This window comes from Eriocheir sinensis, chromosome 70 (genome assembly GCF_024679095.1).
Source record: "Eriocheir sinensis breed Jianghai 21 chromosome 70, ASM2467909v1, whole genome shotgun sequence".
Taxonomy (NCBI): domain Eukaryota; kingdom Metazoa; phylum Arthropoda; class Malacostraca; order Decapoda; family Varunidae; genus Eriocheir; species Eriocheir sinensis.
In genome coordinates, this window is record NC_066578.1 from 4893384 (window position 1) to 4905518 (window position 12135).

Genomic DNA, 12135 nt, shown 5'->3' on the forward strand with positions numbered 1-12135 from the left:
CACATTCAACTTCATTCTTCATCAACTTTTTACTTTTTTTCGTCTTCTTCCTTCATATATAGAACCTATGAAAATGTGCATGATTTTTTATTTTTTTTATTTCAGGTTGATTATTATGTATTTGTTGACACGAGAATGCCTGGAAGCGATTCTAGTTCTCTCGATATAAAGAATAATAAAAAGTTGTCCATGTTTCCTTCCTGAAAGTTAGGGATTATATTAATTTTCTGGGACCATATTCTCAAACGCTTTGCCGCTGCAGAAGAAGGGTCAAAACTATACCTACCTTTCGTGAGGAGAGGTCAATATATCATGGAGGTCAAATTCGTGGAGAGGTCAATTTCATGTGGAGGTCAAATTCGTGGAGGTCAGTTTTGTGAGGAGAGGTCAATTTTGTGAGGAGGTCATTAAACACTCACATTTGAAAGGGTTTTCGTATGGGTTATGGGTATTTCCAGAGGTGCAACTCAAGTGCTTTATGATCCTGGTGGTATTTCGACCCTTCTGCTGTGCCCTGAACGTGAAAAAAACACCCATGAAATCTTGATTACTCTCCTTTTCGGCCTTTGAGAATAGTTAACATGAAGTGAAACCATCTGAGAATAGCGACCCTGGTCCTTCCTAACCTACTGAAACTACCTCAGCCTCATCTAGTAACACTGAGGGCCAGTTTCACAGTTCCCCATGACGGGTTAGTAAGCTCCCAAACCAATACCAGAGCCTTCGAAATTTCCTTGTATAGTGTCTGGTGTTTATATTTAAGTTCACAAATTTGATGAAACTATACAGGAAGTCTTGTGTATTTAGTGTGGCATCGAAGACCATACCGTTTTGGACTGTATGGGATTCTGTAGTTTGGTTCGGGCTGTTACGAAGACACTGTGTTGGACTGTGGAATCGGCTCATTGTGTCTGGTGTTTATATTTAAGTTCACAAATTTGACGAAACTATACAGGAAATCTTGTGTATTTAGTGTGGCATCGAAGACCTCACCGTTTTAGATTGTATGGGATTCTAAAGTTTGGTTCGGGCTGTTACGAAGACACTGTGTTGGACTGTGGAATCGGCTCATTGTGTCTGGTGTTTATATTCAAGTTCACAAATTTGACGAAACTATACAGGAAGTCTTGTGTATTTAGTGTGGCATCGAAGACCTCACCGTTTTGGATTGTATGGGATTCTATAGTTTGGTTCGGGCTGTTACGAAGACACTGTGTTGGACTGTGGAATCGGCTCTGAGTCTCCGAGATCACGAAGCAGATGGATGTGTATCGAAGCCACTGTGCCCTTCAGGTGAGTCCCGATCCCTACACCAGGCGACGACATGGTTGAGGTAGGGACAGGCAACAGCATAAAGTCGTACATAACAGGTGCGTATATGGTTGTGTTGTGAACTTGTGGTATAAAACAGCGATGGCGCAGTATATGCCGTCCTGTGGAACTGATAAACTCGTCGGTATTATAAGAGACACTCGCTTCTCACATCAGTTATTTCTAAAGGTCAAAGATGGGGGCAATTGGGTTCTGATGAGTGTTTTCTTAGGTTCATGGTATAGAAGAAGGGTCAATCTAGCACCAGGGTCATACAACTACTCCTGGAAATGCACATAACTCCTACGAAAGCCTTGTCAAATATGGGTTCTTGGGGGACGAAATGTTTAGTAATATGGCCCTATATATAATGCCTGACACAACAGTTTGGTGACAACACTGCGATATTGGGTGGCGTCACTGTGATATGGCTGTGGTCCGGTCTTTGGCCAGTTCGACAGTCCAAAACCGAGTCATTGTAAGCGCCCAACCAAAGTATATTCTCCACAATGATCGGTTATTTACACTCAGTACCATACTAATAAAAGAGATTTTCGGTGTAGTTTCCTAAAATTCCATCCTCCTTTTTATATCAACGCCAAAGACTAAAGCTACAAGGAATTTTTGTCTTATTCTGTGTTTGGTTGAGCTGACAAACTTGTTCTATTGGACTGTAAGACTCGCCACTTGTATGAGTTTGGGCGCTTCCGAAAACTGGCCCTGACGTGAAGTGTGGCAAGTATATCTTATGCAATGTCATTTCCGTGGTGCAGTGTTTAGCTTGCCTAACTACGAATCCGCGAGCTTAGGTTTGAATCGCTGTCTTTGCAGTCGGCGAGCAGCTCACCCTGCTGCTGTTTTTCCACCGTTTCAAGCTGGTCAACATACGAGTGCCTGGGGAAACCTCTGAAAGGCAAACTGTTGTCACCTGGCTATCACACTGTCCCGGTGGTGATTGTACTGGGTCCTCACCAGCCACAGGCTCAAAGGCCGAAGCCACGCAGATGAGCACCGAGGCCACGCGCATCCATGGCATATGCCCCAACTTTACCTAATGTCGGAAAATTACTCACAACTCATATTATTAAATTATCTATTTATATCTATCAATTTGTCTATCTATCTATTTATATATCCATCCATTAATTTATGTTAAAAAAATAACAGAGAAAGAGCTCACCTTGTTAGGCAGCGTCTCATTACCGAGGAAGCACACTGTAGTGATGAACTGTTGAGTAGCCAGACAGAATGACAGCTTGGGTTAGTGCAGCTGTAGGGGCAACACCAGACACAAGCCAGCCAAGGGAACAAGCTGGACTTCTTTATGGACACTCAACTAATGACCACATTCATGTTATTAGCCAAGTTATCAAAAAAATCTGCTGAGTACAATAAACCATTATGGATGGTTTTCATAATTATGAGAAAGTATTTGTAGTCACACAAGCTTTCTGGAGGCAGGGCAGAGGTGAACAGTGGCCTGCATGAAGGGGCTGGAAGAGGCAGAGACACACGGCAGCCATTAACCTGGTAGCTGCGGGGATCATGTTTCTTAATGGTCCCTCCAAGCGAGAAAAATGAGAAAAAATCATCACTCACACAAACCATTTCATAATATATATCAAAGCATTTGTGATCAGATTATGTATCATCTATTTTGGGGGGTTGATACCATGGCACAATTTGGCCCGTCGCTGCTACACGGTAAAGCCACAAATTTGGCCCGTCACTGCTACCGGGTTAAACTTCACAAGAAAAGCAAGAAAATTTCAATTAAACAAGGCGTTATGCAAGGTGACACTATCTCCAAAGCTAATCATGGCTTGTGTAGAAGATTCAGGAAATGAGAGTGGGCTAACATGGGAGTCCAGATAGACAGTGAATATCTTAACAGGCTTAGATTCACTCACTAAGTAAGACTATATTAGTGTCTTGTTCAATGAGTCAAAAAAATTAGAGAACGATAGAGGAACTTTACAGAAAGAGCCTGAAATTCTAAGAGAAGGTCTGAAGATAAATATGAAGAAAACAGAAGTTATCTTTAACGTTTGACAGGACAACAAACAGGCGAGAGCAAAACACTTGAGAGAGAAGAGAAATATATACACCTAAAACAAGCTGTTGGTGCAAACTCAGACCACAGAAAACCTGAAAGAAAAAAGGAATGGAAGGAAGTGCTTTTGGTAAACATAATGTTGTCGTCACAATAGCAACCTGCCACTCTCGCTGATGACCAAGGCGTATGATCAATGTATCCTGCCGGTCCTAACCTACAAGTCTTGTGAAATTTCCAATTGCCACTCCAATTAAAACTAGGCCACCTACTTTCTTGAAAATATGCACCTTGCTTCTTGTTATCAAGTATCTGAGTCTGGTAACCAGGCAGTCAGGGAAGATGAATGCTGGTGTGTTTCAGCTGTGGAAGTCTCCGAGGTTGATTGAAACAATAAGATGGAGATTGATTTTATTAATGTTGTCTTTATTGATTTCTACAAAATTTATTATTTGATTTGTTTTACAAAATTCATCCCTGAGGCATCTTTATTTTCCTTATTGTGTGCCTCAAATTTTGAGCAAATTCTTATTTCAATTAAACCTTTGTTAATTTTAGTAAATAAAATGAATAAGATAATGAAAAGCCTTTCAGTGTTAGACATTTTTACTCTTTAGCTATAAATGATTTCCCAGTGTATACACAACATCCTTCCCAAGGACAAGGTTAGATTCCCGGCACTCAGTGGTGGACAGTTTTTATCCTTTCCAAGTTATTGTCATGCTTTCCTTATGCTCTAAGTTAATCAAAGCAAAATTTGAAAACCTCGTTTTCCTTGGTCATGAAAAATTGTAAACTAAACGATGCGTCGCACTGAACGGTTTGTGTGGCCCTGGAGCAAGTCGCCCCAGCCCAGGGCCACGGTGGCCTGGCGGGCCGAGGCTTGGCCAGACTCTGACATACAGGGAATAAAACAATTCAAATTCTAGATGGCAGGACTTGTACATTTTTAATAGAATTACGTAAAAAAATATGTAAAATTAAGATAATTATTCTAGGATATCAGGAGCAGTAAAGCTAGAAATTCAGAAGATTGAAAGATAGCGCGCGACCAGGGACGAGACGCCGCTGTTAGTTGTCGTCGTAGGTCTGTAGGACGTGCTGCATGTGCTCGTTGTCGGAGATCTTGGTGGCCCTGGTGCGCCCCTTCCTCGACTTCTTGCGGATGGGCTTCACCTTCGGCCCAGTGTCCTGCATCGACTTGATTCCCTGTAAGAAAAGTCGCTTTCGTTAGTTGGGATAAAAAAAAATACACAGAAGCGAAAAATAAAAGTAAAAGTAAAAAGATGCAAAATAAAGCTTTCATTAGTTGGGATTAAAAAAACGCATATGAATGGAAAATAAAGTGACATTGTTAATAGGTAGGGGACAGTGTGTGACTTCACCTATTAGTGGTTAACAGGTTTTTAGGGTATTGTAATGTATCCAATCTATATTTATCCGTTTTTCCTTAACCCAGTGAATGCCGAGTTCGACAGAAAAATCCATGCAACCTTAGGCCTATGAATCAACCACTTTAAGGTCGCTTTTTGCTTGACAAGAGATGGTAGGGAAAGAGAAAGAAATAGAGAGAGGAAAGAAAAAGACAAAAAAAAATGAAGAGAGAGAGAGAAAGACAAGAAATGGAAGGGAAAGAGAGAGAAATTGAGAGAGAGGAAAGACAAGTTTGAGAAGAAAAGGAAAGAGACAAAGCAAAATGGAGAGAGAGAGAGAAAGAGATGGGAGGGAAAGAGAGAGAAAACAAGAGAGGAAACACAAGAAAAGAAAGGGAAAGAGATTAAGCAAAACAGAGACAGAGAAAACAAGAGAAGGAAGGAAAAAATGGGAGATTGACCTCACTGTCCCCTCATACCACCATACCTGAGCCTAACAGCGTAAAGCCCAACAGCAGGTGACATAGTGAGAGAGTGACTTGCCTGTTTGTTGAGGTATTCTTCAATGTTATCGTCCTGCAGGCCATCGACGGAGGTGTTGCGCCACAGCTGCTGGAACTCTTTCTCGACGGGGAAGTTAATCCCCTTGTCGTGGTAGAAGATGATTTGCTTCTTGTCTGTCTGTCGCACCACACGCAGGATCTCCTTGTCCAGTTGCTGTCAGGGAGGGTGGGAGAGGGTTTGGCTGTTTTTCTCTTCTTTTTTTATGGTAAAGGAAAATGCTCTTGGGCAAAAACTATGAAAAAACAATAAACAGCATCTCTTAATCTATGTCAGGGAGGGTGGAAGGAGGATTAGGCTTTTTTTTATGGTAAAGGAAATTGCTCTTGGGCAAAAACTATGAAAACACTAAACAGAATCTCTTAATCTAGTTGCTGTCAGGGAGGGTGGAAGGAGGATTAGGCTTTTTTTTATGGTAAAGGAAATTGCTCTTGGGCAAAAACTATGAAAACAATAAACAGAATCTTGTAATCTAGTTGCTGTCAGGGAGGGTGCAAGGAAGGTTAGGCTGGCTTTCTCTTCTTTTTTTATGGTAAAGGAAAATGCTCTTGGGCAAAAACTATGAAAACAGTAAACAGAATCTCTTAATCTTATGTCAGGGAGGGTGGAAGAAGGATTAGGCTTTTTTTTATGGTAAAGGAAAATGCTCTTGGGCAAAAACTATGAAAACAATAAACAGAATCTTGTAATCTAGTTGCTGTCAGGGAGGGTGCAAGGAAGGTTAGGCTGGTTTTCTCTTCTTTTTTTTTTATGGTAAAGGAAAATGCTCAAAGACAAAAACAAAGAAAAAAACAATAAACACAATCTCCTTATCTAGTAGCTGTCAGGGGAGGGTGGGAGAGGGTTTCCATTTGTCATTAGGAAGTTGAATTTCTGATTTTTTTTTATTTTTTATTTATTATTATTATTTTTTTTTACGTCAAGGCTTTCCCATTATAAGCTTGAGTCCCCACCGTCACCCTCAAATCTTTAAACTCTTGAATGCTTCTTGTTTGACCCACTTCTGGATCTAGACTGTTCCATTCATCATTAGGAAGTTCAATTTCTTAGCCCTTTATTTTTACACCAAGGCTTTCCCATTATAAGCTTGAGTCCTCACCGTCACCCTCAGATCTTTAAACTCTTGAATGCTTCTTGTTTGACCCACTTCTGGATCTAGACTTTTCCATTCATCATTAGGAAGTTCAATTTCTTAGCCCTTTATTTTTACGTCAAGGCTTTCTCATTATAAGCTCGAGTCCTCACCGTCACCCTCAAATCTTTAAACTCTTGAATGCTTCTTGTTTGACCCACCTCTGGATTTAGACAGTTCCATTCATCATTAGGAAGTTCTATTTCTTAACAATTTATTTTTATGTCAAGGCTTTTGTAAACTAATAATCTTAAAACTCTTGAATGCCTCTTGCTTGAACCACCTCTGGATTTAGACTGTTCCATTCATCATTAGGAAGTTCTATTTCTTAACCCTTTATTTTCACGTCAAGGTTTTTCCAACGTACACTCAAGTCCTCACCTTCATAACCTTGTCACAGTGGGGCAAGGACTCCTGGATGTCATCAAGCAGCACCCCACCATGGCCCTTCATGTCATGTTGCCGCAGAAGCTTGAGAAGTGACTTGCGGTCCCTCACAGGCAGCGGGGGCTTGAACAGGTACTTGCCCTCCACCTCCTGCACCTTGGGATTGTTGGGCAGAGCCTCCGTCACCAGCCACTGTGGGGGACCAGAGATTAGGAGGGTTCAAAAGTATACCTAAAACAACAACAGGATCTGGTGAAGAGTGCGAAGAAAAGAGTCAAGGATATCATGGCAATATTATGCAAAAGAACTGCTTGTTTTATGGTTAATCAATCAAGCGAGGAGGCAGTGGTCAGCATGTGGGGTGTCCTGGAAGATCTTGGTTCAAGTTCCACCTGTTGCTACAAACTGACAATATTCAGTAATCGCAAAGTGGCCCAAGACAACCCACATGCTGTCTTGATGAATACATGTCAACCCAGACTCTAGCAAAACTCTCTACCATTCAAGTAAGAGGCCTCAATTCAGTCTTATAGTGTAATCGCTGGCTTAACACAGTCATTCCAGCGATATCCCATGATTCCGGGTAAGCACTTATTATCAAAGGCATCAATCCATCTCTTAACCCGGTAGCAGCGACGGGCCAAATTTGTGCCATGATATAAACCCCAAAAAAATAGATGATACATAATCTGATCACAAATGCTTTGATATGTATTATGAAATGGTTTGTGTGAGGGGTGATTTTTTCTCATTTTTCTCGCTTAGAGGGACCATTAAGAAACATGATCCCTGCTGCTACCGGGTTAAAGACACTATATAGATTTCACGTCTCACAGCTATAAAGTCGGACAGGGAGCGCAAGCGACTTGAAGAGCCAGATTTTTGTCCTTTTGCACAGGTAACCGAGTGATGCAAAAGAAGGAGAAATACATTAAAGGATATAAGGACTGCAAATGGCCTGATGGGAGCTCCTAGCAACTTATTATTTACCAATTGTAATACCAAGAGGAGGAGGAGAAGGTGGGACTCACATGTTTGACTTTGGGTCCAGCGTTGAGTTGGTTGGTCTCGTCAAGAATCTCGTCAATGGAGAGTGGGTGTGTGTCTCCGTCCTGGTGGCGAGTTTTCATGTGGCGCACAATTCTCGCCAACACCCCAAATTTGTACTGGCTGCCCCCGGTCATTGTCTTGTAGCTGCAGGATAAAGTGATGTATAAACAGAAAGATATGAACCACCATATTCATCTCCATCATCAATAATGTGGCTGATTCATCTTTTGTGCCATGTTTTTCAAGGCGTGGTTACTGGTTAGTTGGTCTTGCTGATATTTTTTATTTTCTATAGGTACGGTATCGCTTTTTATAATTTATTTTATTTTATTTATTTTTTATTTATTTATTTTTCTTTACAACAAAGGAGGCAGCTCAAGGGCACACACAAAAAAGAAAACAATAATAAAAAAAAGCCTGCTACTCGCTGCTCCTAAAAAAGAAACAAAAGAGGTGGTAGTTTATAATATGTCAAATTAACTCTGTGAAAATACAACACTTTTTGTAGTGCGGTGACGAGCCAGGTGGGCGAGCCTCCCATAACTCACTCTGCCAGGTGGGTACCTCTTTGGCGGACTGGTAAAGGAGTGGCTCTCCCGTCTCGCTGGTCGCGGGTTCGATCCCCGGCGCCGGCAAACCATTTCCTTGTCTGGATTAATTTCTCGTGTGTTTCGTTACACGCAGAAGAAGTGTTGGAGTATAGTAAAGAGTAAATTCTGGCATTTCATTTTAACTTGGTCCCAAAATGGAATGAAAAAGCCAAACTACCACATAACTGATAATGAACACTAATGCAACATTTCAAATATCTAGTGTAGGACTGTAGGTTTCTCCAATGCCTTTCATCTCCATGCAGCTAACTTTGTAACATGGATGCTTCCCTCCTGCTTCACTTCCACGTATTCCTTAAGCCTATTACTTCACTTCACTGGCAGTCTCCCAGCCAAACCCTACCCTCCTACTTAACCCGTCCGCTACGATTGGCATGGATTGGCTTTCACTGGTAGCCTGGTAACATATACTCCCAGGTCTTTCTCTGCCTATGTGGTGGATAGTGGAGTGTTTCCCATGTGGTATTGGTATGCTGGATATCCCCTCCCAAGGTGCAGGACTTTACGTTTTCTTCATTGAATTGTAGCAGACACTTTTTGATCCATTCCTGAAGCTTGGTGATGTCTCCTTGTAGGAAATCCACAGTCAAGGGGTTAAGTCATGCACCCTCTCTAATAACTCACCATTATGTGTCTCCATCACACACCCAAACCACCTCACTATATCAAATTCTGTTTATTCCACCACTTCAATCTAGACTTTTCGGCTTCACACAGCAGTTTTAGTATTTTATAAAGTAAACAGCTCAAGGCTAAAACAAAGAGGGAAAAAAAGCCTGCAACTTCAGCAGTCAATAAATACCGACAACTTACGCATTGGGGTCCGATGCGAGGGTTTTGGGGACCTTCTTCTTGGGAGGTTCAGGTGGAGGAGGAACCTGAGGCCTCTTCTTGACCTCCAGCCTGGTGAGAAGGGTGAAGAAAAGGTTGAAACAAAATAATACATGGCAATGTCTTAAGTTCTTTCAATAGTGTGCGTGTCTAAGCAAGTCTAGCTGTAATGTACTTAGCACTCAAATCTTAAATGTATAATTTAGGAGTAATTTTGTTCATATATTATTCAAGATTTTAGAACAGAATTACGAGATGACTTACGGGGTTTCCATAGCCTTTTTGAGGAACGCATTGCGCTCCTTCATCAGTTGCCGCTCCATCCTGGCTAGGGTTCAGAGGAAGGGCCGGAGAGTCTGCAGGAGGAAGTGGTGGTTCTCAAAGGTGTTCCTTAGACACTTGGGAGGCACTAAGTGGTAGGGGTGAAGACAGCAGAGGTAGTGGTGGTGGTGGTGACGATCTTGCTGAGTCTGTTGGTAAGCTGCGTCATTTGCATCTTCCTGCCCACAGTGAAAAGATGAAACCTGCAACAGAATATTAGGGGTCATAAGTGTCATGGCTTAGACTATACTTTAACCCGGTAGCAGCGACGGGCCAAATATGTGGCTTTACAGTATACCAGCGACGGGCCAAATTCTTGCCTTGACATAAACCCCCCAAAATAGAGGATACATAAACTGATCACAAATGCATTAATACATATAATATAATGGTTGGCTTAAGTGATGATTTTTTCTCATTACATTAATTCGCTTAGAGAGGTCTTTAAGAAACAAGATCACCGCAGCTACTGGCTTAACTGGTAAAACTTCAACAGCTCAATAGAACATATACACACATCAAAAACTATCAGAAAAAAAACAGTTATGTCCATTAACAGTCAACGTTGATAAAACTAATCTTAACCAAACAAATTACACTGTTCCTCAAATTAACCAAAATGGGGTCAACCACCGGAGTGATTTGGGTGTAATTCTGTAATAATGCCCAAAGCTTTCATGTGATTTAGGGAGTAACTGCGGCTCGGGCTCACCTGTTGATGCGGTGCTGGGCTGATCCTCGCGGGCTGTGATTAGGCCTTGCACACCTGGCCGCTCTGGGAGACAAGTTCCTGAAGAGACGATTCCTGTTCTCCTCTCCCTGTTCTCTGTTCTTCCCTGCTTGTTACTGCCCTTCTCTGTTCTTTACCTTTTCTCTTGTTCTCTGGCTTCCCGTTCTTTGCCTGTTCTCTGTTCTTCTCTGCCTGTTATTGCCCTTCTTTGTTCTTTACCTTTTCTCTTGTTCTCTGGCTTCCCGTTCTTTGCCTGTTCTCCGGCTTCCTGTTCTTCTCGGCCTGTTCCTGTCCTTCTCTTATTTCTCCCACACGTGTTAATAAGTCAGCCACTGGGCAATCGGAGTCCCTTGCCCCTCACACAGGTCCCCGGAGACTTGCTCAACGACGTGACTCAAAAACGTGTTAAGCCTCGAAGGGAAAGACCGTCTCAAGCCTGTTTGGGGGAGTTTGTTTTGGTGGTCTGATCTTAATCCTGATCTTGATGTCGCAGGTAACTGAGGATTTCTCCCATGTCAGGCCTTTGTAACGGCATCTCCTATAAAAAGAAAAAACACATACAAAAGACAGTATTGTAGGTAAATGGGACAAAATACTATTCCTTACATCTTGCACGCCACATTCCTTCCAAGAACTCTTTCACTGCTCCAATCACTGGTTCATTCGTGTCTTTGGTCTTGTGATATGAGCGAGTCGATATATCTTGATTGATTGATAGTTTATTGTTGCAGGTAAACCAGAAGGCACATGGTATTGAAAAGGGTCCCGCATGGATTGACTGATTGATTGTTTATTGGTGCAGGTAAATAACAAGGGAGAAGGGAGGAACAAGCCATCCCAATTCCTCCAGGCAGGGCAGAATGCGATTATACAACTATTAATATATGTGTAGGCAGCACCATGAAACTACGAAGATACAATGGTAGGAAGGAAAGCACATTAAGGGACGGGGAGACTGCCTGGGTTTACCATTATTGGGTGGGCGAGGCGAGGCGCTCCCTGGCGTATGCCCCCACTGATTAATTGATTGATATAGTTTATTGTTGCAGGGATACAACAAAGGAGAAGGGAGGAGCCTGCCATACTAAGCCCCAGGCAGTCCCCAGGTTTCCCAAGGTACTTCATCGACTAGTCCGAGAGAGAGGATGAGTGAGCACTTGGGTGGACTTTACATAGGCGAAACTCCCGACCGCATACTACTACTACTACTACTACTACTACTACTACTACTGTTCACTGATTGCCCAGTCTGGGATTCGAACCCAAGCTCACGGATTCTTAGCTACGCGTGCTAACCTCTTATCCAAGGAGGTGATTAGATTAGAAGGATGTGAGACAGAAAGTGTGAGATAACTAGACCCTACTAGAGTGAATATTTATCATAATAAGTACTGAGGAGGGTGAGGGGCATTATTTGTTTATTCTTCCTTTTATTCAGCTGAGTAATGGGCGCCGTGTCAAAGGCCGACGAGTCAACGAAGACGAAGGAGACTCAGACCAAGACCAAAATCATCAAACCCTTGACTTGTTTTCCTACTAACTAAAAAATAAAAAGAATAGCAAAACGCTTGTAAAAGTAAGATATACCAACTAAATAATCTAGAGCCATAAGCAAGTGTGAGGGGTTACAAGGCCATAATCCCAACACATCTTTCAATCAATCACCTCCATAAATACACCTTGCTTTCCCTTATTGAATGAAACGATTAAAGGAGAAGAAAATAAATACTGGAGAGGGTTATTCAGAATCAGGAAATCTGTAAACAGTGATGAGA

The 12135-nt window shown here is 42.0% G+C and overlaps 1 protein-coding gene and 1 long non-coding RNA gene across 4 annotated transcripts in view; one reads left to right on the plus strand and one right to left on the minus strand.

Moving 5' to 3' along the window:
• LOC126988659 (uncharacterized) overlaps nt 1–184 on the plus strand; it is a 5837-nt gene extending 5653 nt beyond the window's left edge. The window contains exon 2 of the long non-coding RNA XR_007742416.1: nt 1–184. This exon is cut by the window's left edge and continues 1001 nt beyond it. This is a non-coding gene — a long non-coding RNA (uncharacterized LOC126988659).
• Nucleotides 185–3763: 3579 nt separating this feature from the next.
• On the minus strand, nt 3764–10843 carry LOC126988759 (transcription initiation factor IIE subunit beta-like). 3 transcript variants are annotated; one of them, XM_050847155.1, is made up of 8 exons: nt 10580–10843; nt 10343–10497; nt 9574–9833; nt 9292–9381; nt 7849–8011; nt 6812–7009; nt 5281–5454; nt 3764–4573 (listed from the first exon to the last, which is right to left on the minus strand). In XM_050847155.1, exons 3-8 carry the CDS (start codon nt 9630–9632, stop codon nt 4436–4438), a joined length of 822 nt encoding a protein of 273 aa, XP_050703112.1. In that variant the 5' UTR covers nt 9633–9833; nt 10343–10497; nt 10580–10843; the 3' UTR covers nt 3764–4435. The 3 variants fall into 3 exon arrangements, with proteins under 3 accessions (XP_050703112.1, XP_050703113.1, XP_050703111.1); XM_050847156.1 differs by lacking the exon at nt 10343–10497; XM_050847154.1 differs by having other exon boundaries at nt 10343–10843.
• Nucleotides 10844–12135: the final 1292 nt, after the last annotated feature.

Excerpts from the sequence above, each read along its gene's own strand:
- LOC126988759 (XM_050847156.1), bottom strand. The coding sequence starts at position 9,632 with ATGGAGCGGCAACTGATGAAGGAGCGCAATGCGTTCCTCAAAAAGGCT. Across the intron at positions 8,012-9,291 it reads CTCGCATCGGACCCCAATGC|CTACAAGACAATGACCGGGG; the intron begins GTAAGTTGTCGG and ends TTTATCCTGCAG. Across the intron at positions 7,010-7,848 it reads CTGGACCCAAAGTCAAACAT|TGGCTGGTGACGGAGGCTCT; the intron begins GTGAGTCCCACC and ends GGTCCCCCACAG.